This window comes from Pseudophryne corroboree, chromosome 7 (assembly GCF_028390025.1).
Source record: "Pseudophryne corroboree isolate aPseCor3 chromosome 7, aPseCor3.hap2, whole genome shotgun sequence".
In the NCBI taxonomy this organism is placed as follows: domain Eukaryota; kingdom Metazoa; phylum Chordata; class Amphibia; order Anura; family Myobatrachidae; genus Pseudophryne; species Pseudophryne corroboree.
Window position 1 is genome coordinate 437,450,972 of NC_086450.1, and position 27,367 is coordinate 437,478,338.

A 27,367-nucleotide genomic window follows, 5' to 3' on the forward strand; every position below is an offset into this window, starting at 1 on the left:
CCAGGGGTGTCATGCTCATTGCCAGGGCGGAGATGCAGCTTTGCAGAAAGCTGCATCTTCTCCTGGCGCCGAGTCCTGTTATCCCTGTCAGACGCTAGAAGTCAGGTATATGATCTCTCTGCCTCTGAGGAGACAGATGCTAGGAGTGCTACGGACGGGCGGGAGGACTCGGGAGTCAATTGCGGACTCCTCCTGAGGTTGGGCAGCAGCACCCCAGGGGATGAGCTACCCGAATTGTGACTGCGAGCTACCGGTCGCTCCTGAGCGACAGGTTGGCGACCGCTGCACTAGCAGCATTTATTATATACTAGGTGCTTCATCGCGCCCTACGGACGCTTTTCACACCGTCGGAAGGGGCTACGCCCCTTAGCCCCTGCACGCCTTTCTGGGGTTCAATATTTGTATTAAATGGAGTATTACCTGCGTTGCTAGTAGTGGTTAAATATTGGAGGAGGAAAGGGCGTTCGATGGTGAAGGGGGCGTAGGCCCTTGCGACGGTGTGACCAGCGCCTGCAGGGCACAATGTGTAGAATGTAGCGGGTGCGGGGGGGACCGCCGATGAGGCAGGGAGTCTGTAGATGCTGCGGATGGCGGGGGGGGGGGGGGTCGGTAGGGAGGGGACACAGACACGCAGGGCAGAAGGAAGGGGACACAGACGCACAGGGCAGGGACCAACAGTGGTAGGGAGGGGACGCAGAGCGGGGACACAGACGCAGGGCGGTAGGGAGGGGACAGGACACGCAAGGCGGGGACCAACAGAAGCAGGGCGGGGATACAGATACGCGGGGCGGTAGGAAGGGGACACACCGCCGCAGGCCGGGGATGCAGAGACGCAGGGCGGTAGGGAGGGGATACGGAGACGCTGGAAAGCAGGCAGGGAGGGGATACAGAGAGGAGGGCAGTAGGGAGGGGATACAGAGAGGCGGGGTGGTAGGGAGGGGATAGAGAGAGGCGGGGCGGTAGTGAGGGTATACAGAGAGGCCGGGCGGTACGGGAGGGGATACAGAGAGGCGGGGCGGTGGGGGGGTACACACCGAGGCGGGGCGATAGGAGGTGGACACACCGAGTCAGGGGGGGGACACAGCGACGCGGGGAGGCGACACACCGAGGGCAGTAGGGAGGGGATACAGAGGGGGGAGGCAGGGGGGGACACACCGACGCGGGGAGGCAGGGGGGACAGACCAACGCGTGGTGGCAGGGAGGAGAGGTGGGGCGGCAGGGAGGGGACGCGGGGCGGCAGGGAGGAGACGCGGAGAGGTGGGGCGGCAGGGAGGGGTTACAGGTAAAGTATGGGGGGCCTGGTGGATGTGGGCAGTGGTGGAAGTGCTGACAGCGTGACCCCACATACCTAGGTATCTGGAGTTGCAGATCTCTGTCCTAGCCCCCAGTGCGCACCTGTCACTCTCAGTATGACGCGCGCTGTTCCTGTCCCCGTCTCAGGCGGCAGGGCATGTCCTGTGGTGTGCAGTGAGGGCCTCTGCTCTGGCGAGAGACAGCGTCACGTGTGTGGAGGAGGTGGCGGGTCTCTGTACACAGTGCAGGGAGGGCTACGAAAGCTTCTCCTGCACCAGCCGTCCCTCGTGTATGGCGGCGGCAGTTGTTGTGCGTCAGCCAGGCGCCGCGGCCGGGGAGTCGGAGTGTGCTGATGGCAGATGGGGTGATGGACAGGCAGCAGGAGGAAGGACGCAGCACATGTGATAGGCTCTGTGACTCCGCCCAGCGTTAGAAATGCAGGCACAGTCACAGGTCAATTATATAGGAGATATTTATCAAGGGACCCAGACCACGCACTTTCTAATGGTCAGCCAAGCCTCAATGGCAGCAGGGCACACCCCCACTGGAGACTGGCCACACCCCTAAGCATGAACTCCTACCACTGCATTTCCTCGGTAGGCCCTCCATGCCCCAGTTCAACACTGGGGAAAGCTCACCTTTCAGCAATACAATAATCCCAAGAACAGCGCCAAGGCACCAACAGTGTGGCTGAACAACAAGAAGGTGAATGTTCTACAATGGCTAAGTCATAGTCTGGGGTCTCAATCCAATTGTAACACTTTCTGAAAAATGTGACCTGAACGGTTTGGATCAAATCTGCAAGGAAGAATGGGTCAGTCACTCCCAAATAGTGTGCGAGCCTGGTAGAAACTCACCCCAACAAAGCTGTTATTGCAGCCAAAGGTGGTTATGCCAAGGGGTGTGGTATTGAAGGTCGACCACACTTGGGTCTACAGTGTCTAGGTCGACCACTATTGGTCAACAGTAACTAGGTCGACATGGTCTAGATCCAAAGGTCGACCTGAGTTTTTTTTAAATCTCTTTTGGTGTCCTTTTCGCCGTACAGTGACTGGGAACCCCAATTAGTGCACCAAGGTGCCTCGCTCCGCTGCGCTTGGCACAGGTTACCGTTCCGAATTGTAGTCCACGTGGATCGTAAAGTATAAAAAGTTCAAAAAATGATTTTTTTTTTAAAAAACTCATGTCGACCTTTTGACCTGTACACCTAGAAACCCTGTCGACCAATAGTGGTCGACCTAGACACTGTCAACCTAAGTCTTATTGACCTAGAGACCGGATACCTATGCCATGTACTAGCCTGCAGGGGCTGAATACTTTTGCAAGCAGCATTATAAAAAAAAAAATAATCTGCCAATAAATGCACTTGAACAGCTCACTGGCTAGCAGTACAAATACGGTCTTGAATTATCTGTGTAAGGGTCATTTGTGAAAATTAAATCTGAGTTTTTAGGGGTTGAGTACTTTTGGAAGCCATGATACAGAATACTTACCTTGTTTTCTGTCGGAAATTTCACTGCTGTCTGCTTATCTTTCATGTTATTGCTCCCTGTTCGGTATTTTAGGTGCTCCCTTCCCAGGAACCCAGTGGAGAGGGTTATTTGGTGATGGCATTCATGTAACATGTGCTGTAGCATTCCTCCCCTCTCCTAGAACAACCCCCATTGCCTTCATATCATGGCCTGTCCAAAGATGGTCAAGCTGCAAGGAGATCCTTCTGATGAAGTTACCAGCAGTGGCCTATAATTTAGCAGGTGGTAGGCCCCATTAAAGTCCTACATACACTTGGTGGCTATCTCCCTGGCGTTTGCCTTGTTGTTGTACTGTATCTTAGGCTTCGTCTTCTCAGACCTGGTTCATTTTTATATTGCTATAATGTAATCGGAGTCCGTTTTTATAAAGGTGGCCCAGCAGCTCCTTGATGTTGTCTCCAATATAATCACAGGTGGATTTCTTGGTCTTCATTTTACAGCATTTGAACCAACATTGTCAGTGGAGCCAGATTGGGCCCACTGCAACGTTGGTTAATCTGTATTTGTTTTCTATTTTAGTTTCCTCTAAAATGTCTAGAATTACATTTACTGACGTCAAAGGAACCATTTGTGATCAATCTGGGGTGTAATGAATCTAGTCCAAGATGTATGTAGTAGTCCTACACATTTGTGACTGCTTTTTTTTTTTTTTTTTTGCCTGGTCAGTTATGACATTTGTGGTACTTTTGTATACGTGGCGAGTTTCTCGCCATCCCCTGTTACACAACTGGTACTTATGATGTTGCTGCGGTTTGCCTCTTGTTTTTATTTTGCTTAAACTTTTTTTGTGTTTTGCTTTTTTGCCTTCTCATTTGTGGCATTTATTTTTTTTTGTTTTTGTTTTCTGTTTCTCCTTTCCTATGGTGTTCCCCCTCCCAATTCCGATGTCCGTGGGCCTTCTGGTGTTACCCACTCTACACGACTTTTCCCTGGTTTCCACCTTCGTCCTGTGTGTGGGTGGGGTGACTTTTCTTTCCAACTTGCGTGAAATATGGGTTGGGCGTTGGGCACCCCTGCCCTCATGGCCTGCGGGGCACTCCTTGCATGGGTAGCTTGAAGCTATCTAAACATGCCAAGCCGGCTTTGAATGACTCCTCCCCAGTGAAGGAGATGAGAGACCTTTCCAGTGCCTTTCGATCTCGCAGCATCAGTGTCTCGGAGCGTGCTGCTTACAGGTAGTGGTTGGGGGAAGTTTTCTGGCCTGTCTGCACCAAGCGGGATTGGAGGGGGGGGGGGGTGGAATGCATGCCAGGGAGATTTGCATGGCAAACCCAAACACTAGTCCCTGTAACGTAACATTATAAGCAGCTCCTTAGCCATGCGGGGGCCCTAACCCACAAAATGCACGCTTTTCTACTGAAATTCTTGGAGCAAGTTTTGTTGTTGATTAATGTTTCATTTTGAAAAGAAAAGACTGCAGTCTGCCCTTCCCCTCGCGTAGAATCATCTTAGTGATCGGTTACTGAATTACATGCAGCCTTTTGTTACTCAACGGAGCTGTTCCAAAAAATTCCTGTACCTAATATTCTCGTGATGGTGGCTCCCAGACTGCCTTCTTTTCTTAGCTGGTGGGAGGTCGTTGTAAGTTATAGAACTGTGCTGTTTGTGCATGACTGATAAACATTTTAAATCTTGCAAACAGGTCTTGCGGATCATGACTCTGGGTTTTCTATATTCCATCGGGCTCTGATGGAAAAATCCACTAGTTATCTTTGTGTAGCACCCCAGTACAGCCCGTCACCAGGGCTTGCTGCTGACATTCTTTTTATAGAAGAGCTTTAACCCCCAGCAAAGTTTTAAGCCTCTCAGAAAAATGTCTGTATCAGGGATTTGCTTAACAGATACACTATGTTTGCATCCTAAAGCATTTATTGTTACTACTATACATCTGAAGGCCCCCATACATCTGCGATGGTTTGTCGCAATTTCCCGATCTCCTGATGAGTGGGTCGGGGAATCGTGAATATTCAACAAGTTAAACTTATCACGTGGTCCCAACCGAAAACGATCTGGATTGGAAAATCAGGGATTGTTAACATAAAGAATTTCCCTGATTTCCAGACTGTTCGCCAGACTGATAGCCAGTCATCTATGGCTGGTGAACGCCAGTTCCGGTCGTATTAGGGAAAGGGCATGCAGATGTATGGGGATGGGAGGGGGGGGGAAGCTTACATCCTGCGATTTTACAAGCAACTAATTATATAACATATTTACTGGAAAATAGAGATTGGGCTCATTAATGAGGATAAGCAGAAGGGGTCCAGGTTATAATTGGACTGCAGGTGGGTTGGCTGCAGGTCCATAGCTCTCAGATCTGGGTAAAACTCAGTTGTGCTAATTTTAAAAAATGGACACGTATGGGAAGGCTATTACAGGCCTTGCCTTGGGGTTTATCTATAAACTATACATACATTAGATTTAAACTAGTAAACTTCTTGGCCTGCGCTGGTAGAATGCACTGCGTGGTCGTCTTAGAACCCGTCCCTGGATTATCTTGGGTTTAGTCAGTCATGCTCCGACAGACCTGACATGAATAGATGTAGGTCATCGACCCTTCATTGCTTTGTACAGCCGGATGCAGACCTCCGTTACCAGCTCCAGCCTGAGCTCAGCAGATGAAAGCTCCATGGCCCAGGCCGACGACAGCCTGAAAAATCTTCACCTAGAGCTAACGGAGATTTGCCTGGACATGATGGCTAGATACGCCTTCTCCAACTTCACCGCAGTCCCGAAAAGGTGAGTTCTCAGACAGGACCCAGAGACTTCGAGCACTTCATGTTACCTTGTTCCTTGCAGTCACCCACCAGTCCACTCTGTTCCTGTAGAGTGACTTGCCCACCATGATGCTTTTGTCTTACTCTAAGACACCGGATGGTGTGACACAGAAGACACACTGTCACTATCACCAGTTGAGTCTCTCAAGGGGATATTCACTTATGACCGTGTGCTGCAGAATATCTCCATCATGATGGACTGTGTACATGTTTGTTATGGCCACCTGGCATCACATAGTGCAAAGAGGGTAATATAAATATATAAAATCCCTATATGTTACATAGTTGATAATCCAGGTGTAACATGATTTATAGTTGTTAAATAGTCATAAAACATTACTTCAGGTACATTATAATCCGCTCAACTTTAATAAAGAATACAGGTTGAACACAATGGGAATTTTGCCTCTATTCAACCTCAATTACTATGTTACTATGAGATGATAAGAGAGGGACCTGCTCACGAGAGCATACATTCTCAAATGGCTGTGGGTGGACAGATAGAGGGTGAGGGGAGCAGAGATGGGGAATGATGCGGCTGGAGAGTTAGGAGGGGGAGTGGTAGCCTTATATGAAGAGATGTTTGAAGTCTAGATAAATACCTAGCTGAGTGTGAAAGGGTATCCTCATTTTGGGAGCAGCGTCGGAGCTGTCTTGAAGGTCATAGTTTCAAGATGTGATCACAAAGGAGAGGCGGTAGCCATTTGTGGAGCAGGCAGGACGGAGTGTGTGGAAATGAGCTTGGAGATGTAGGAAGGAGAATAGTTGAGAGGTTGAAGGACTGGCATAAGTGGTGGAGTAATGACGGAGGTAAATTAGGCGGGCAGCAGTGATCAGGTGATGGGTGAGGTGGGGGATTGGATTGCTGGTAAGGAGAAGATTGTAGTAGTTGGAAGTGAGAGATGTAAGGTGTGAATGAGAGTTTTAGTAGCTTCAGAGAAGGAGCTGATCTTGGAAGTGTTAGACCTGGAAGCTACAAGATTGGGAATGGGACTCAGTGGGGAAGAGTATCGGATGCTAGGATGACACACAATCATCGAGATTGGGGCACAGATGAGTGTATTGTCTGTGGAGAAGGGGGACCTAGGCGGGCAGAAAATCAATGACTTCTGTTTTAGAGATTTTAGCTTTCAGGAATACACATTCTTCTCTCTTATTGTAGCAAATATTTGTAAAATGCCTGCCCACCCCATAAAGACCAGTTGGCGGTTTGTTACTTACAACCAATAATCTCAATCTCTTTTGTACTTGTGAGGCCAAGGCAGAGCCCACTCTGATCGGAAGAGATCCCACCATAGATATCTGTGCAGAGACTATGAAATACAGTAAATGGTGGGGATCCCAAGAGGAGGAACCACTGTTATGGTGAAGAGAGGCTTTTTGCCAACACAAACTGGGGGCAAAACCCTTTTTAATCATCCTGAAGTAATAAGTATAAGGCTCCGCAGCGTCTCCAGTGCCATTGCTGATTTGTGATTATTTAGATGGGTTTTTAGAGTATTGTTGGTGCACTGTTTTTTTCTCATTTTTAGGTCCCCGGTTGGAGAGTTCCTACTGGATGGTGGAAGAACGAAGACCTGGCTCGTTGGGAATAAATTGGTGACTGTGACAACCAGTGTGGGGAGGGGAACACGTTCACTTCTTGGCTTGGATACTGGTGATGTCCCTAAGGAGGGGGATTCTGAATTCGGGTAACGTCCTGTCTTTAGTACATGGGTAATTATGAATGTTTGGTGGTCATCCAAAGTACAATAGTTTCTGCCTCCGGTCCTGTTCCTCACGGGATCCTGGCTCAGACTTCTGACCAGACTGGCATCCGCAGAACTCCTGGCGCAGGACTTGGAAGGTTTACATGTGGGTTTTGCAGTTAAGGGTTTGCCCTGGTTGGGTGCCTAGCATCCAGAAAATGTCCCCATACAAATGGGCCAGGAAGGAGAGGAGGGTGATTACTAAATGTTTGGAAGAAATGCAGCAATTCATTGTCCAGTAAGCGCTGTGTGTTGAGAGACAGGTAGCCATGTTTCAGTGCTCTGTATCTAACGTTATGTATCTGTCTTTTTGCCTTGAAGGGCACCCATGCCAGCAGAACAAGTCCGAGAAGCTCCTAAGATAGACCTGCAAGCGAGAAAGCAGGGTATGCAAACGTCGCGTCATAGAGTCCGCTCTATGTCCGGTGAGTGGACTTCATCTGTAGGTGGACCATCTCCCTTCTAAGGTTCTCACTCTGGGATATTGGGAAAAACAGCTGTAGGTTGCCTGAGAGTTCCATGTTCATTTCTGTGCCCGGTATTGACCTCTGTGCACCACATTCTACAGCCTCTGCCAGCTTGTCCATGTTTGTCTCATCCTGACAACTGGTTGGCAAACTATTACAAGTAGAATTTCCTGTCATGCAGATCATGATGAGACTCTCAAGAGTGTGCCGAAAGCCAGCTTCCATTACAAGATATATCTACTTATTTTTGTTTTATCAGTATTTGCTTGGAAAATAAGTTTTACTGGCAGAAATGAGATGTCAAAGACTTATGAGGGAAGGGACCTTAGAGCCTTCCATAAGGATGATTATATTACGTCCTGTATTTATTTACAAGGTGAAACCCACTACTGCGTCTGTTTATAGCATACTAGGCTTAATGCATTTAATATAGGCTAAATTGGTTTGTATCTTTATATACTTGCCTTGCACAGTTTTCTTTAAGTCCATTCTCGACCAGTCTTTCTTAAAATGTACAAGGAGGCAGTCATTTTTTTGGGTTGAACCGATATGGATGAGAATGCCTGTAAGGTCACATGGTGTCACATTCCTCCAGTGATGTCACTTCCTTCTACTGAATTGATAGGTTGCTGTCTTCATTTTTTTTTGGTTCCAGACCATAAAATGGCTGCCGCCTTTCTATATATGAAACCTGTATGTGTCAAGAGCTTGCTTGATGTTGGTTTACACTCAGGGCAGGTTGTGTACTGCTTGTTTACACGCTGATTTTCTCCAGGTGGACACGGCCTACGCGCTGGTGCTGAAGGCAGTTCCTTGTCCTCTCCTGGGGGGACAGGAAGCAGAACGGAAAAGACTCCCCATAGGGTACAGGTGAAGAAAGAGAAGGCCACGTTGGCTGACTTTGTGCCGGTGTTGACACAGGGCTGGGCAGAGGTGCTTGTACGCAGACCTACAGGTAAACAAAGCCGCTATTGATTTGCAGCACCTGCTGCATTTATAACTGAAGTACAACCTGCTGTTAAGGCTTATAGCCATATATTACAGTTCTCTACTCCGATGGTGACCTATCAGTTTTATTTGAGTTATACCTCTCTAAATTTGACGCATTTTACTAATAGTCCCAACCATGCTCTTTTCAGAAGCCAGGTAATGTTGTGTAACCCCTCTGCTGCATACACTCCCGTCTCAGCACAAGAGCCGGTGTTGGCTACCGCCTCGTATGTCTGTTGGAGGCACGCACACAGGCACACATTATCCTATCAGACGGCAGTGCTCCTAGATTAATGTTTATTAGAAGGAAGTTTTGAAGTACGTTACACATGAGTAGAAGTTCCTGCTGGTGATCCAAAATGTTTTTTTTATTCTCCTCTGTGCAGCAAGAAGACAAACTAATAAATGTATCTCTCATAGATTTGAAACCTTAAATTTGCCAAGTTGCAGCTCTTAAGTTGGGTACACAATAAGCGATTAATTGGATGATATATTGTTCCCTTCCGCATCAGAAATATATATCGGCCACATCGTTTAGTGTTCCCGCAATCACGCGCTCCTGCGGGTATTCCCTGTATCGTTCTGTCGGGTGTACTGAATGCCCAATGAGAGAACCCCGGGGAACAACAGCATGCATTTTGAATGTGGCAGGCATTGATACATCACACAGTCGTCCACTGTTGTGCAGTGTGTGTACAGACGGTGCAATGTATCGTGCCAATGTTAGGTGCACACATCTGTGCAGTAGGCAGGTAATTCGCTTCCATAACCAGGCTCCTACACCTGGAACCGCTTGTTCTACACAGACTCCTAGCCCCAGAACCTGGAACTGCCATCTCCTTGTAATGTGTGGGCACACTGCTGTAAGATCGCCTGGGTAGTGTTTGCGAATTCCCACTGGTCCTTCACTCTGGACCATTCTGCATGGAGTAGCTGGCAGAAGGTCTCAGCTTGGAGATAGTGGGCTCAATACAGACCAGCTGGCGTTATTGTGGTAGTCACAGGATACAGGCAGATGCATGCATCTTAAAGCAAGATGTTTGTTGCTCTAATGTCTTAAAACATACAGGTCTCTTGCTAAAGGTGCTTGGGGAAAATCATAGCATACAAATAGTTTTTCAGAAGTACAGGCCTCTGGGATAGTCTGGGGATATATTCCCTACAAATCCATATCAGCCCTTTTATATAGTAAGAAGACACAATACAGCACGCTGCAAACCTCAAAGACTAGTACAGGAAACTGTATCCTAACATGTAAATACAGCTTACATTTCACAGGAACTGGTCAATTGTATCCCTCCTTTGATAGACCTGTGACCCAAACTAGTTTGCCTTTAAATCACAATTTTATTTAGGACATAACTGTCTCTCCTTAACCTCTTCTGTCTCTCCTTAAACTCCACAATACAGGAACACTCACTGGAGTGCATGGTTTTTTCCAGAAATGCTTGCACAAAGTGCTACACCTAGTACTTTGATTCCCAACCTCTGTCCTCAAGGCATGCTAACAATCCAGGTTTTTCTGATATCCATAATTGACCACAGATGCTTATATCAAAATAACATAGGTACTTATTAAGTCAGTTTTGCTCGAGTATGGCTATCCTTACAACCTGGACTGTTGGTGTACCTTAACGACCATAGTTTGAAATCCCTGACCTAATGTCTTAAAGAAAATGCCCCATGGTGATTTAGGTAAGCCAACACTGTGACATTTATCAAACTGGAACTTAATGGTCGTCTTTGCAAAATAAATCTTTGACAATAGTGGTGAAGACTACTCTGTGTTCAGTACATGTATTGGGAGCATTGACTTTTTTTTACTGGAGTCTAAAGATCCAGAACTGGTACTAAGGGGTCTATTTACTAAACCTTGGACGGAGATAAAGTACTAGCCAATCCGCTCCTAACCACCAAATCATAGGCTTTGTCTGAAAAATGGCAGCTAGGAGCTGATTGGCTGGTACTTTATCTCCGTCCACTTTGCCTCCATCCAAGGTTTAGTAAATGGACCCCTAAATCATGATTGCCTCCAAGCTTCAAAGGCTGTTGCTGTTTTGTCAACATCGTCCAGTTCCAGATGGCCGATTGGGTCACCCATGTTGTGGTGGTCTTCTCTCAGCCACAAGTGGAGCATCAAGCTGGGGTACATACCATGTGACGTGATGTAAAAATGCATTGCATCTGCCGTACACACTAAACAATCCGCAGTATGATGGCACGGTATATTGTTACATGCCGCATGCAACTACACAGTGATCTCTCATGGAATTGTCCCATTGGAATGTACAGCACATCCAATGGGACGATTCAATGAAGGACTGATAGGGGGTACATACACACTATACCATGTGTTCGATATATCTTAGTATGTACCCAGCTTTAGACTCCCCTGGAGACAAACTGAAAGTCTGGCTGGTTAATTGATAATGAGATTTGTTACATTTTGAAATTTAGTTTGATTTTTGAACCCCAGAAAGGTTAGAACACTCTGCGCTTAAATACAATCTACAAACCCAATTGTGCGTTCTGTCACGACAAAATTGACTCAGTGAGACTCAATAAAATATAATATTTTATCAAGAAAACATAATGAATAAAAAAACACATAAAAACATACATAGGATAATTTATGCTAATTGATTAGCTCAAATCTTCTATGTTATTGATAAATTGAGCAGCATGCAAATATAGTATTAATAACGAAGTGGTTAAAATGTAACTCCTGAATAGTTCAAGTAACCAAGTCACTGGCGTCCCAGTGATCTATATATTAATTTTACACTAGTTTACACAGCAATGTTAGTATGTTAGTACCGTGCCTTCTGATATATTTACCAACGTGTTGGTTCTTTTCTAATGATGATCAAGGTTCCTTTTGATGTAATATACGCGAGGTATAGGACTCCGTTTTGCAGCTGCAGCTTATAAACAGCCTAGGGATTTTTCAGTCCCACTAAGAGACACTGGCCGTCTCTGTGCTGCGGTGAATGTGAATACTGCTGGATCTCCGTAAAGCCGTTAATCGGCGCCGTGCAGTTGATGGATCCCGTACCTCACAGCGGAGGTTGGATGTAGAACAGCCAACAGGCAGCGGAATGAACAGGCTATGATGGTCTGTAGCTGTCGGTCACTTGAAAGTGGATCTATGCTGCAGTATGTGTAGGTACTACTGGATCCCCGTACAGCCGTAAGTAGGCTCCGTACGGATCGGGCGTCCCGTACCTCACAGCGGAGGTCGGATGTGAGGTGGCCGGCAGACAGCGAGATAAATAGGCTGTGATAACCTGTGGCTCGTGGATAGCTTGATGGTCAAACAGCAACGGCAGAGTACAGGTGTGGAGAGGTGGACGTCAACGCGTTTCGTCTCTTAGCAACCAGAGACTTTCTCAAGACTATTTTTTTAACCCCAGCAAATGAAAGTGTGCATCTCGAAGATGGAACCCACCTAGGGAATTCATGCAACGGTGAATTGACACAAGTCACTGTAGAGTGAGAATTTTGGTCCTCTGGTAAGACCACCATCTGATAACAAATGTTAACAGCTGGAAAGGTGTCAAGTTGCATTTATTGTAATTGAAGCATCCGTGAGGTTCTAAGGGCCAATTGAAAAGGAGTCTGCAGCAAGGCCAAGAATTTGCCTTGATCAGCAGGTCTTCAAGGTAACGGATGACCCTTGTCCGACCTCTTTGGATCTGAATGGATGAAAATTACTTCCATGATCTTTGTGAACCCTTTGTTTTGAGACCAAATTCTTGCCTCGGTCCAGCACCAAACAACCCTTTCACACCAAGCTTTTGACCCAGGTTATTGCCAGGTTAACCTAGGCCATGTCTCTGTGTGAAAGGGTTCCAAAAAAATAATCCGGGTCCAGTTACCCAGGTATTCAACCCAGGTATCTTGTACGGTTGGTCTCAGGAATGACCTGGGTTAGTTGGCACTGAACGGGTAACCTTGGTCATCCGACCTGGGTCCTATTTACAGCATAGGTATAACTGTATTCTCAAGGACACGATTCCATCTCCAAGCACCTGAACTGCACGACTTAGGAAAAACCGGGTCGGAGCTGCGCTATTAAAGGGTCTGACCTGTATTGGAACAGTGTTCCAAACCTTGGGTCAGATCTGGGACTTTGGTGTGAAAGGGGTATACGTGATTAGGCTGAACTGCAAATCTCAGTAGGCATGGGGGTCCCTGCATTATTGGAACATGTACATCCTTGAGGTCTATGGACACCATAAGCCTGTACTGCTGGTTGTGGTGTGTGCTGTATATGGCTGGCCTCATGGACTCAATCTTGATCGGTTCTACACTCAACTATGCATTTAGAGTTTTCGGGAAAGGAAAGGTCTTGTTTCTAGACCAGGTGTGTTCTAGGACTGGGTTTGAGTACAAATCCAATTATTTCTGTTGCTCCACTTTAATAACTAATCCTGATAAAACAACTGACTGAAGAACTTCACATAAGGGCTTCTACTTTTTTTTTTTTTTTTTTTTCTCTCTTTCCCGAAAGTCTGGTGGGGGAAAAAAAACCAAAAACAGGTGCATCCTGGACTTTTGCCTCTCTGTGATTCACTGGTGCTTGAAGAGAAACAGGCAGGTTGTCATCGCAGGCGTTCCTGGATAGGCAGCCTGTCTGTAATGCTGATTGCCTGTCGGAGGGCTTAGGAAATAGATGCCCTGTTGTTCTGTCTTGTCCGCTATTAAGGCTCCTGAAGATTGCAATCCCTCAATCCATTTCCTCAGTGATCAGGCTTAGTCCACGTGATCATGTACTCCAACTGTGCAGAAAGATCCCTCCTCTCTTAGTGAAGTTTCCAGAATCTGATTCTTTATTGTCCTTTAATCTCCATTATCTTCTGTATGATGCACACTAAATCATCCACTACAACTTCCTGTTGGATTCCCTGTCAGGACACGGAAACATCCTGGTTCGAGCATTCTACAACCTCCCTTTAACTGTGAAAAAACCTCAGACCTCCTCTTGAGTCTGAACTTTCTCCAGGAAAGTGGATACTTGATTCATATCCAATACTGACCGTGCCAGACTGGAAAAGCAGAACCCACGGCTCAGGCTGATTCTGCCATCTCAGTTGGGGCATTTGCAGGTTAAGTGCGGCCTCTTCGCCTCGTGTTCCTGTGCACGGGTCATACACCCTAGACTGGGCACAAGGAATTAGAAGGTGACATCTAGAACATGCAAACTCATTTTTTTTTTTTTGCCTGTATTTCCAAAGCTCTATGTCTTAAACCTTCTGCTCTTACCAGACCTAGACAGTGAGTGAGCAAAGACCGTATAGTCACATACAGTACTGTAACCTAGGAGGATGTGGAGCTGTAAAGACCTAAGACCGACAAGGAAGATGGTGAGTTACTGGGGTGCTGTGTTTGCCATGTCCCTGCATGGGAGAGAAGCTATTGGCTGCTCTCAAAAAATGGTTGCAATGTCTATCCTATGCTACCTGGAAGCCACACCAGGGAGGGGATGTAGTTGAGGTGAGGAAGGGTGCTGTTCTGAAGGGATGGCTTTTGCAATAAACTTAAAGTGCTCCTGACACTGCACTCCATTCTTCAGTGTATCCCCTATGGATGAGAACCTAAAGATCAATCCCCTGCACAATATCTGCGACTTTCTAAGCCCTTTCTCCTACAGCACATTTAGCTGTCTGTGTCCTGATATTCTGGTTATGTATTTAGGATTGCAGGGGTTGGTGAGTATTTATCAACCTGCCACACTGCTGTATCCATTCTTAGAACTGTTATTTGGAGAATAGTATATTAAATGAGGAGTCTATAGGTAAAGGCAGTAAGCCGTGAAGCTCTTGCAGGAGTTACTTGGGTCGGTGGTCCAGGACCAAATCAAATAATTCATGGTCAAAGTGGTTGGCTATCATAAAACATGTGGACAATCAAAAGCACAACTGTACATCCTCTCATAACTGCACCTAAGGATGACAGGTAATTGAATTTTTTTTTTTTTAATCACTAAAAACTTTTATCCTAGGGGTGCCTTGAAACAAATGCTGATACTCCTCTAGGGTGCAATGATTCAAGAAAGTTTGGGAACCACTAGGTTAAGGGTTTGTTTTGTGTGGTGGGTTGTTTTCCTCGTTACCCTGTGTTTTTACTTTTGAGACCCCAGAAATGGTCCATTACTTAATATTAGTATGAGACGATTGGACAATTCCATCTTTGTCTTCAGTGTTTCTTTGCATCTTCTGCTCCTCAGGTAATACCAGCTGGCTGATGAGCTTGGAGAACCCGCTCAGCCCCTTCTCTTCAGACATCAACAACATGCCCCTCCAAGAACTGTCTAATGCCCTGATGGCAGCAGAGAGGTTTAAGGAGCATCGAGAGACTGCTCTGTACAAGTCCCTCTCCATGCCTTCCTCCACGCTGAGCTCTACTGCAAGCAAACCTACACTGCTCCAGAGATCGAACACCGGTAAGTGACAGATGACCCTCTCTCCACCAGATCTCTCGGGAACAACCTCTGCTTTCACAATGTTCTCCACCTCATGGTTACACTAGACTTCTGAATGTCTGTTGCCCAGCGTGTTCCATATCTACACCTCCTGTTTCTCTCCTCTGGTTCTACAAACTGCCAGTGATTCCTGTTCCGCGTTAAGGATTGCTCATTCGGTGTCTGTCCTACGCACTCGAAGGGAGCCATTTGAGGGCTAAGCCAATGCAGCCTAACAATTGACTAGTAAACCAACACTTCATGGGTATTGCTTAAGTACCATGACTATGGGCCCTGAGTCGCCTAGGTGATGTCACCGGCTACTGTGTTTAAGCTACATTATCATGATTGGTTCAGCTCACAAGATGGCTTCCTTGACACTCTGTGTTTTGACTTGTACTCCTTTAAGAGTCTTTGACTAAAGCTCATTGTCAGTGCTGTAACATCTCTATGGGTGGCTTTGGTGGCTGGAGATATGAATCACTGCTCCGACAGTATGACCTAGTCACAGGAACATCTTGCAATCTGCTCTTCCTCTCCCATTACAGTGGCTTCTATCTCTCTCGCCTCCCAGTCCAGTGGTCAAGGGAAGCTGCTTAGGAGCATTTCCTGGGCAGGTATATATAGCTCAAAGGGACCCTGCAGAATCATGTTTGACCCATTGGCATATGCCTGTATCTTAACTAGCTTGTAGTATGGTCTGTTTTTTTTTTTTTGTTTTTGTTTTTCCGTTTTTATTTAAAAATAAATACAAATTATTTTTTCCCCTCTTTACGTTTTTTATTTTCTTAAATGTATTTTTTGCTACGTTCTTAATTTTTATTTTATTTAACTGTTTTTATTTATTTTTTGTTTATTTTAGTTTTGTAATTTTTATTTAATTTTATTTATTTATTTTTTGGTTTGTATTATCAAGTTCTTTTATTTACTGTGCACTTTCTTGCTAATAAGAGAACCAACAAGGAAACCTGTTTGTGGCATGAACTACTTGTTCCACACATAACTGGCTGGTATGTTCTAGCGTATTGAGCTTTCTGCAGAGCGGAACGCTAAATGTTTTGTGTATCCCCCACACTGCATGTTGTCTTGTCTAACAGCCACACTTGTCTCTGCTCAGTACACAAGGGTACTTACATGTGTGGTGCTATCACTAACCTGGTGTTACTCTCCTTTTAAAGACTCCTGTTTCAGCTGCCTGTCTCGCCTGCTGTTAATGGTTTGTTTGAAGCTGGTTAATTCCGTCTCTATTTAATGCTGTCCAGAAACACACACAGATTGCACTAATATCCTCTTAATTTAAAATCTATTGTGTCTTCAGACTTTAATAAACATGGTTAAAAACCAGATTAGACTTGAAATCCAGTGTTCCTGTTAGTAATGAACTTTTTGTTTTTGGGGGCTGGCTTCAGCTTTCATTTTAATTGGTCTTGTCCCATTTGTGAGTCCATCCAGTATGTAAGGATTTGCTTAATGTGGAAGTATCATATGTTTTAAAAGATTTGATCCCTTAGATGTATTGTGATTCTGTAAACATTTTTCACAGAAGTGTAATTTTTATTTTGAGTTTTTTCATATACATTTTGTAAATATTTTATTTACTGTTCTTTAGACCTTGCCAGAGCATTGACCTAGAAGTTTGGATTGAATACAAATGATACTTCCCCATTAACCAATTAATGATTCTTTCTTAGTCTGTCAATACTCTCTGGTAATAAAATAGAATATCCGCTGTTTATCATAATACTGACCCTATTTTACAGAATCCTCAGTTGTGCCAGAGGAGGGCGCCCAACTAGACGGCGAAGCCGATATCGCTTCTCCAAGTGGATCTCAAGAGCTAGATGACTTTGAAGCAGTGGCTAATGAGCCCACCAGTGAAGAAAAGAAGACTGATGGTATCAGCAGGGTGCGTATGGTTTGGGAATTAATTCCAGGCTGCAAATGATATCTCTTGTTCATGTAGATTTTTAAAACCATCTTTGATGTTCTTTTGTCGTGTAGTCGTCCTCCACCTCCAGTCAAGAAGAGTCTGCAGCCCAACCATCAGAAGATCTGGAACTTGGTGGGATTCCTATTGAAGGCTCTGCACGTGAAATTCCTTTTCAGCCCTCACAGACACTTAGCAAGTCCAGTTCGTCCCCTGAACTCCAGACCTTGCAGGAGCTTCCCAGAGAACCGGACACCAAAGAAAATATCAGTGCTCCACCTGTAGAACCAAAACCCGTTCCGCAGAGCCTCGGCATAGAACTGCCTACCAGCCAGATAAGCAGACCTGAAGAAGGTGGCCTTACTGCAGCCACACCTAAATCAGAAGTAGGTTCCAGGTTGGAACCAGGGCTATCACCGCAATCTCTCCAGTCTCCTAGTGGACATCGTCCAAGGGGACATACCATTTCTGACTCCGAACCTTCCAGACGAGGGAGAAGGATTAATGTTGATGCTTTTAAGAACAGCACTAAGGCTACAAAAGCTGATAAAGTGCCAGGAATAGACCCAAGGTACAGTACATGTTTCCTTCAGTCTCTGTGCAAGAAGGCCAAGCCCATGTGAAGGCTGGAGCTGCTATGTCTTCTCATCCAGTGTTCCTTTTGATGGGGGGGAAAGAACTGATCTTTGTACAGATGCAATTAGTGCATGGAGCAGGGACAGGATAGTGTAACATGCCCTATGGAAATCGCCATGAGCTGCTCCAACCATGTCGCCTTCAAAGGACATGGAAATCAAATAGCAGTTTCCCTTTTACTGTTCACAGATGTTTTACAGCATTCCTCACCCATCTCCTTTACATTTAGTAGCTTGTATTGTTAATGTGGAGATCACGTTTCTTCCCTAATATTCTGTTTCGCTTGCAGCTTTGTGTTCTTGCAGTTGTACCACTCTCCGTTCTTTGGTGACGAATCCAACAGGCCCATACTGGTCCCGAATACCCAGGTCAGTGGTGTCACAGGGCTTCTACCACTACTCCCCACACACCCCCTCCCCCACCTCCTCGTCGTCTTCTCCCCCCCCCCCCTTTATTGTCCTTTCCTACACGTTCTGTGGTGGGAAACTTATCTATGTGCCTTTTGGGTTCTGTGTTAATTTTTTTAGACCTTTGAAAGGACTATGAAGCTGCTAGATCAGATCCCATCCTATGACACACACAAGATTGGCGTTTTGTATGTTGGAGAAGGACAGGTAAGTGTTCATCAGATACAGAACTTTAAGGTCATTCTAGTGTTTGCTGCCGAAACACATGGGTGAGATGGTTGTGGTGGGGGATTGTCATTGTATTTGCTTGGACCACAATCTGACACTTGTGGTGACCATGCCAGGTGCATGATGTAAGAGTGTAAACGTCACCTCAGGACCAAACTTCTTCCCGGTTGAGTTTACGATGTTCCATTAAAATGAACATAGGTTTTTGTTTTTTTTAACCCTCCAAAAATATTGCTACAAACACCAGCTTCCAGGAAGCAAGGCAGCACATTTCTTAATGATACAAAGGGAAGTCCAGCGTTTACCACGGCACCCCACTGACACGGTTATGAAACCTCTATATACTTTTCTGTACAACAACATTGCCTTGGCCACCTTACAGCTTTGTCTTCACTGCACACATTGTCTACCTGCTTCCTAGTACCTCTGATGTGTACAGAGACCGCTCACAACGATATGTTCTGTGTTTGATAGATTGGCGATGAGCGGGCGATCCTGTCCAATGAGCATGGTTCATACAGATACACACAATTCCTGACCGGCTTGGGAAAGCTGATTGAGTTGAAAGACACCCAGCCTGATAAGATCTTCTTGGGAGGACTGGGAGGATGTGGAGATGACGGGCAATTCACCTACTGCTGGCATGATGACATCATGCAAGGTACAAATCTGTGCATTCCTGTTTGTAGCTGTACCATGGGGGACAGGTCCTCCGGCTCCTTCTACAGTGCAACTATATGCTTGGATTAGTAATTCCTCCATAAGGGGCGTTTGGTTGACCAATACGAAGAGTGATAGATGGCACCGAAAAAGTGAATTCACTGAAGGGCTTACTGGGGTGGGGGGTCGTTTTCTTTAATTTGCAAAGAATCTTTGGAGGTTTGCTGGGCCCTTGGTCCATTCATCAATGGGAGCTGTGCAGTGTGTTTTTTATTATGATATACTGCTTATTGAAATGCAGATGCACACTCTATAGTGCTAAGCACTGCTGATCAGAATAATTATAATAACCTCTGCAATCTAACATGGAGCAAAATTAAGGTGCTTAGCATAATTTTTGGCCAAAAATATATTGGCCCACCAACCGTGACCAGGTGACCCGGGGCCGAAACTAGGATTTTTGTCACCTGGCGCAAGGCAGTAATTTGTCGCCCCCCCACCCCCTTCCCCCTGAAAAATAATAATAAATAAAATTAAAAAAAACAAATTAAACAGTCAGACTAAAATAATCAGATTTATCAAAAATTTTGAAAAAAAGGGGATACTATTGGACAATATTTTCCTATGTGCTCCAAATGCCCTAAGTGTCATATGCCCCCAAGCAGCGTGTTCCACTACATGCCCTCCTGTGTGTCCCCATTGCACTAGATCACTGCACTATATCATAACACTTCATCACTGCACTATATTCCCCTATCCACTGCACTAATTCAGACCTGGGGGTAAATTTACTAAGGTGGGAGATTTTTAGAACTTGTGATGTTGCCTATGGCAACCAATCAGATTCTACTTACCATTTATGTAGCTGCTTCTAGCAAATAATAGATATAATCTGATTGGTTGCTATGGGCAACATCACCAGTTCTAAAAATCTCCCACCTTAGTAAATTTACCCCCTGTTCGTAGCAGCAAATTTGTTAGCAGATGGGCAAAACCATGTGCACTGCACATGGGGCAGATGTGACATGTGTAGAAAGATCAGATTTGGGTGTGGTGTGTTCAATCTGCAATCTAAATTGCAGTGTAAAAATAAAGCAGCCAGTATTTACCCTGCACAGAAACAAAATAACCCATTCAAATCTAACTCTCTCTGCACATGTTATATCTGTCCCCCCTGCAGTGCACATGGCTATGCTCATCTGCTAACAAATTTGCTGCTGCGATCAGGTCTGAATTGGGCCCTACATCACTATACTACATCCCCCTATACACTGCACTACATCCCCTATATGCTACACTACATCACTACACTACATCCCCTTATATGCTACACCACATCAGTGCACTACATGCCCCTATATACTGCAACACATTACTACACTACATACCCTATATGCTACACTACATCACTACACTACATCCCCTTATATGCTACACCACATCAGTGCACTACATGCCCCTATATACTGCAATATATTACTACACTACATACCCTATATGGTACACTACATCACCACTACATCCACCTATAAGCTACACCAAATCTCCCCATGTGTTAGGCAAAGTGGAAGTTGATACTTATATCTGGGAGCACATTGCCAATAAGAAGTCTGTCTATAAACTCACCACAAAGCTGCTGTAGTGATACTCGGTGAGAGTTTCAGGTTGTCCAGGCTCTTAGTTTCCACTGTCAATTGTATAGCTAGCAAAGTGAACCTTTGATTTCTGTAACATCGGTGACTGTACCTGTTACCAAGCAAAAGCCTGTGTCCTCTTAGTAGTGCGTAGCCGGCAGCTTGTTATCGGTTGGTGCTGGGCAGGCAGCCGGGATCATAGACTGCTGAAAACACAGCACCATCAGCTCGCTTCTATAGCTTGCACGGTGCACCGCACGCTAGTCACAGCACTGCATGGCAAAGAGGAGAGTTAAGTCACTAGCCGGCTTAGGAGAGAACCCAGGTACTGGAGCTCACCCGCACAGCGTCTGAGCCAGCTGTGGGCAGACAGGTGGGTCAGAGACATTGCCCCAGGAGCCGTCTGCTGTCTCACTGGAGCAGCACAGCACTGCCAATTAAATAAAAAACCCAAAACCTGCTTCTCTGTAACTCCTCGGCGCCCCCTCAAATTCTGCACCAAGGGCGCATGCCCCCCCTCCCCCTTCTCGGTACTGGAGCTCACCCGCACAGTGTCTGAGCCAGCTGTGGGCAGACAGGTGGGTCAGAGACATTGCCCCAGGAGCCGTCTGCTGTCTCACTGGAGCAGCACAGCACTGCCAATTAAATAAAAAATCCAAAACCTGCTTCTCTGTAACTCCTCGGCGCCCCCACAAATTCTGCACCAAGGGCGCATCCCCCCCCTCTTCCCGGTACTGGAGCTCACCCGCACAGCGTCTGAGCCAGCTGTGGGCAGACAGGTGGGTCAGAGACATTGCCCCAGGAGCCGTCTGCTGTCTCACTGGAGCAGCACAGCACTGCCAATTTTTTAAAAAGATCTCCTCGGCGCCCCCTCAAATTCTGCACCAGGGGCGCATGCCCCCTTAGACAGCCCCCAACCCCCCCCCACCGGAGGCGGCACTGGGTGGCCTTATCTGGTAGGTCCTTAACACTAAGTCCACAGCATGGGACCCCCAAGTAAGCACACTTACTAACACCTTATCCTCTTACTAGTGTAGCACCTTGGGGCGGTTGGCCTGTGCTGACATGGAAAGGGGTGGGGTGGGGGTTCCATGCCCTGGACTTAGTACTATGGAGCGTGCATCTGTGTTTTCTTTTTTCTGTGTGGAACCTACATGAGTGCACCCTTTTCATGTTGGACTTGGGGTGTGCAGTCCAAGAAACCCCACCTCCCATATATATTGCCTATTGCACCCATTCACTGGTGACTCCTAAGTGCAATGACTCCCTCTTCCATTTTCCTGGGCAGTCATTTTCCAGATCACTACCCTGATGCCCAACAATGAGATAGACCCTTACCGCTGCAACAAGAAGAGGCATGTCGGCAACAACTTTGTGAACATAGTGTACAACGATTCAGGAGAGCATTATAAACTGGGCACCCTTAAGGTTCGTCCCTCACCCGCACCCACACTCAACCATACTCCCAGCTGCTGGGCAGAATGTAATGTCTGATTTACTTTTCTCCAGGGCCAGTTTAACTTTGTGGATGTGAACATTCAGCCCTTGGACTGTGAAAGCAACTTGGTGACACTCCAGTGTCGGAAAGGTACAATTAGATTTTTCTCCTCAGTAGGCCCTGACTTCTGCACTGGGGTCACTGCGCGGTGCCGTATACATTATAACCCATGCAGTGTGCTTCCAGGCTTCATTGGCGGGGTAACACTGGAGCAGTGTCTCTACTGTTACACCCGCTGCTCCAGATGGATGGAGGAGATCTGTAACCATCGATGTTCTCCTCAAACGTGGCCACCATGAATTCTGCGTCACTTTATATAACGTGTTACTGTGTGTTCTGCTTTTCTTGTAGATATGGAAGGTCTTGTTGATATCTCTGTGGCCAAAATTGTGTCTGATAAAAACCTGCCATTTCTGGCCCGTCAGATGGCGCTGCACTCCAACGTAAGGGCGCTGCTTATGTTTGTGTTGTACATATTGATGACGGCTGCATTATGCATCAGGTGTTCAGCGTCACTGTGTCTCTAACCACCTGGAACCTATTCACAGCAGGGGCAGCCATCTGTTCATTAGGCAGTAGCCATCTCTGAGACATGGGGCACTGATAACCCACCCGAAAAGATGATTGTTACTTACAGTGCCAGCATATTCTGTGGCACTTTTTTTAAATGGGAACAAAAGAGTAATAAAACAAGACTGTGTAATAACAGACTGACATAGAGGTCTGAGGGCCCTGCTCATAGGCTTACACTGTGTAGAGGGGAATAGGAAGTTAGTACACAAGGATAAGTGCTGCCTATTGGTCCAGCCAGATTAGAGAGTACTGTAAGTACTTAAATACTGTACATGGGTAGGATAGCTTATGGAGGTTATGTGGGATGTATGTGGAATCTTTCTGGGAACGCCTGAAGGTTTGGCGACTGGACCAGCTAATAGCCAGAGTAACCGCCGTGTGCAGCACGGACAGCAGCTAGGCGGGCTGAAGTGTCATGTTAGACACACGTCTGGTAGCCCCCAGGTTCATTTTCACTGTGAGCTGCTCCACTGTAGCACGTCTGTCGGCCCTCACGTACCTTTGTTGCCGACGTTTACCTCTCACATCAATGTTACGTCATGCTCCACAGTTTCCACGTCGGTTATTCACAATGGTGCCATTTGTCCAGTCACAAAGCACCATCACCGCAGCAGCACGTAAACAGTTCACACACTGCGCCGTGTCAGAAATACTGCCGCCCTTGGCCCGTAAGCCGATAATTTTGTAACTCCGATAAATCACCACTTTTACCCATGACTGCAACGAGTGATGTGTGTGCAGACGGCCTGTCACACACCTTATATACCCACCAAGCCAGCGCACGACACGTGACATACTTCATGGGCTGCGCGCTGCCGACATCAAATGTAGGAGATGGTCATAATAATGTGACTCAACAGTGTATAAAGTTGCTACTTTTTTTTTTTTTTTTTATGCAATATTTTTATTGAAAAGAAGTCGAGTAAATCAATACAGGTCAAACAAGAGATGATGACACCCAATAAATTCAACAGAGCATACATGATATCCCGTAGGATATGTAGAAACATAAAAAGAAGAGGGGTGCATCAGCAGTACAAAATAAATATCGACAACAAATTTTCTGTAATTTTACGAGTTGAGAAGAGAAAAAGAAAGAAAAGAGCAGGGATGAAAAGAGGAGGAAGAGGAGAAGAGAGGGGGTGGTAAGGGAAGGGGAGACCACTAAGGACGGTATCCATAGTTCACTCGTGGGGTTTGAGACCCAACCAACAAGGCTTCGACAGAGTATATCACACCCGGACAATAGAGGTTTTAGCATAAGGGAACCAGGGTTCCCAAATCCTCATATATTTATCCGATCTATCACGCAAGGATGCTGTAATTTTCTCCATCGTGGAGATATACCATAGTTTGGACAGTAACATGCATAAAGTTGCTACTTTTTCCAGCACTCTGTATGGGCATTAATGCACCCAATCAGCTTCTTGTCGTTTATCGAGCAGTCTGAGGTGACAGCTGATTGGTTGATATAGGCAACTTCTCCACTTAATCTGTCTCTTGAAGGGAGAGATGTATCAATTCTATGCCCGCAAAGCAGACCGGCCGTTTTCAGGATGTCCAGTCCATTTCCTGTGAACTTCTAGGAGTAATACTTAGATTTTATTATGGGTCATGTAATTCCACCCAAACGGTGTTATTCCGTAGAAATAACCTTTTAGCCGAGTCAAAGCTTTCAAAAGAAAGTGACGTTTTAGTTGAAATGTTCTAAATATGGTAAATATATTATTAATCTGAGGATTTTGTTTACATGCATTTCACAAGCTAATTCTTGGATTTAGTACAATCTCATTTCAGCTAAAACATTAAAGCCGAATATATATTTGCCATAAACTATTCCTATAATACATAGCGTGACCCTTGTCTACCCCTCCCAGCAATGTTTAACTATTGGTTCTTTTCAGGCATAGTCTCCTGTGTAATAGTCACTGCCACTTTTACCGGCAGCTGCTATTTCTTGCGTCATGTTTCCTGCACGATGTAAAAGTTCCTGCACTGCTGTCCTGTTATAAACTGATGTGTTCCGTTGTCTGTGCATTGTTTAGATGGCTTCTCAGGTACACCACAGTAGATCAAATCCCACAGATATTTATCCTTCGAAGTGGATTGCCAGGCTGCGGCACATTAAGAAGATCAGACCCAAGGTAAATGAAACCTCAATGCGTTGCATCTTGTATTACTTACCGGAGTTGGTAAATTTGCTAGAAGTTGCTAATACGGCTTCTACAGCTCATCTTTCATTAGTCTACTATTTGTGTGTTCCCCTAAGCTCCGCCCACAGGCCTCCTGTCACTCTGATTTGTGCATGGTAATTTGGTGATTTAATAGACTGAAGGCGTGGCCTAGAAACGTGGGGTCAGGATGACCTCATCAGGAGCCCGGCGTCATTGCAGCTGTAGACAGGAATCCGATGATCCAATGACATCGCAGGCCCACAGACTACACAGAGGGGTAGCAAAACATTGTGTAGAGAACAGGGGTTCTCCAGTCCTCATGCTCCACCCACAGGTCATCTTTTTTGGATTTCTTTAATCATGCCGAGCTGAGTTAATCTATATTGCTGGGTCAGTAATTATCCCACCTGCTTCCACAAACAGAAATCCACAAAGCATGCCCTGTTAGGGGTTCTGGAGGTTTGAGGTTACTGAGGGTTGAGGTTGAGAACCTCTGCGCTAGTGCATACGTTGCCTTTTATACCAGGCTCAATGTAGTAAATAAAACCAGGGTTACCGTGCCTGTAAGTGTCAGTGACGACTTGTTAGGCTGATCCTGTACACCGTATTAGGTTGCTAATGTGATACTGATAACGGGCAACAAAGATGGCGGCACGTTTGCACTGCTAGGTGATTGGTCCCTAGAAAAGAATGTCACCCTCTTCCCCCATTATCCACCGTTCCTCCATTTATTTATTTACTGCAAAGTTGTCGGGGAACCCGGAGCACCTCATCTTAGAGTTCTGAGGGCCTGATTCAGAGATTTACGTAAATCCCAGATGTTTCATGATCTGTGCTGCGCATATGCAGATCCTGTCCTGCGGCATCGGTCGCAGTGCACCAACAGACTGCAGCATGATTGACACGCTGCTGGCATTTGGGGTCGGTGATGGGGAGCATATCAGAAAGCCGTCGGTGGCACCTCCAGCAGCTTTTGCGCAATTTCGCACAGCCAGCCTCGTACAAAGATCCAGCAGAGGCGCTAATGGCATCCACCCCTGCATCAGACCCTCAGTCCGTTCTACTCCACATCTCCTCTTGCCCCTGATCTCCATTGCGGGCTGGCTGTGAGCGAAGTGGTAGTGGAACAGAGGAAGAATTTTTTGTTTTTCTATCCTACAATCAGGGACTCTCTCCAGCCTAGGAGAAGAGGGATTAATGGCGACTACAAAAATATCCAGTTTGCTAAATTTTGCAGCACTGAGGTCATAGGTTCAATTCCCACCATGGCCCTAACTGTGTGGAGTTTGTATATTCTCCCCGTACTTGTGTGAGTTTCCTCCGGGTACTCCGGTTTCCTACCACACTCCAAAGATTAACTGGTAGGTTAATTGGCTCCCAACGAAAATGAACTCTAGTTCATGTGTACATGGGCAGACTAGATGGGCCAAGGAAGGGGTTCTAATCTGCCGTCACATTCTATGTTTCTAGCAGTAAATGACTAGGCAGCTTTTATTTTTCCTTCTGACCTATGCTCTTTGTGTGACAAATGATTCATTGTATCCCTTGCCTAGATCCAGGAGGAGCGTTTGGAAATGACCGCGAACATGCCGTATCCCATGCACAACCTCTCAAACAGACCCCCCCAGCAGAACCAACCATCTGCCGGCGGCTCTTTCGAAACCGGGCAGCGGACGCGGCTTATATCGGCTGTGGACGATTTCACAGAATTTGCGTGAAACTTGGATACTGAGGAGCAGCTGGGGATTCGCTGGATTGATGGAAAGGTACGCCATGTGGCCCCCAAGACGGCGGAACATGTCCGCCGAAACTACGGACTACTAAATGCCGAACACTAAACTTCCTGCCATCGGGACGTATGTAGCAGCTTTTTAAGAGACTCGAAATTTTAAATTATTTTCAGTACTGGAATAAAATCCTAATTTATTGACTACTACTCACCTGCAAGGTGTAATTGGTACAGCCAGAGCATAGACTGAGAGGTCCACTTGTGTGATCATTGGCTGACCCGGAAGGTGCCATCGTTGCTTATGAATTCTTGTTTTCTGCACAATTACAAATAAAACGTAAAAAAAAAAATGTTTGCTGTATATTGAAGCCTGCTGAGGGGATACAGTGGTTTTATACTTTGTTTTGGACATAGAGCAGAGGTTCTCAAACGCGGTCCTTAAGGTACCCCGACTGTTCAGGTTTTAAGTATATCCATGCTTGGCCGCAGGTGACTTAATTAGTACCTCAGTCAAGTTGATTTAATAAACTGCTGGGTCATGGATATACGTAAAACCTGGACCGCTGCAGTGTGTTGAGGAGCACACTTGAGAACCTCGGGTACGGAGGCCTCCTAGTACAGGAGTTCTGCAGTA

At 46.0% G+C, this 27,367-nt stretch overlaps 1 protein-coding gene across 5 annotated transcripts in view; it reads left to right on the forward strand.

Moving 5' to 3' along the window:
* TSC2 (TSC complex subunit 2) overlaps positions 1 to 27,083 on the forward strand; it is a 93,810-nt gene extending 66,727 nt beyond the window's left edge. For 2 of the 5 annotated variants that reach the window (XM_063934894.1, XM_063934895.1), the window contains 16 exons: positions 5,397 to 5,561; positions 7,132 to 7,290; positions 7,669 to 7,772; positions 8,590 to 8,769; positions 15,034 to 15,249; positions 15,816 to 15,884; positions 17,028 to 17,173; positions 17,269 to 17,765; positions 18,120 to 18,198; positions 18,358 to 18,444; positions 18,940 to 19,126; positions 22,048 to 22,187; positions 22,269 to 22,347; positions 22,609 to 22,700; positions 24,876 to 24,974; positions 26,558 to 27,083. In XM_063934894.1, the coding sequence (XP_063790964.1) occupies positions 5,397 to 5,561; positions 7,132 to 7,290; positions 7,669 to 7,772; positions 8,590 to 8,769; positions 15,034 to 15,249; positions 15,816 to 15,884; positions 17,028 to 17,173; positions 17,269 to 17,765; positions 18,120 to 18,198; positions 18,358 to 18,444; positions 18,940 to 19,126; positions 22,048 to 22,187; positions 22,269 to 22,347; positions 22,609 to 22,700; positions 24,876 to 24,974; positions 26,558 to 26,722 (2,464 nt within the window). In that variant the 3' untranslated portion in view covers positions 26,723 to 27,083. Of the gene's footprint in view, positions 1 to 3,877; positions 4,001 to 5,396; positions 5,562 to 7,131; positions 7,291 to 7,668; positions 7,773 to 8,589; positions 8,770 to 15,033; positions 15,250 to 15,815; positions 15,885 to 17,027; positions 17,174 to 17,268; positions 17,766 to 18,119; positions 18,199 to 18,357; positions 18,445 to 18,939; positions 19,127 to 22,047; positions 22,188 to 22,268; positions 22,348 to 22,608; positions 22,701 to 24,875; positions 24,975 to 26,557 lie in introns of all 5 variants that reach the window. The other 3 variants (XM_063934892.1, XM_063934893.1, XM_063934896.1) reach the window with 3 other exon arrangements.
* Positions 27,084 to 27,367: the final 284 nt, after the last annotated feature.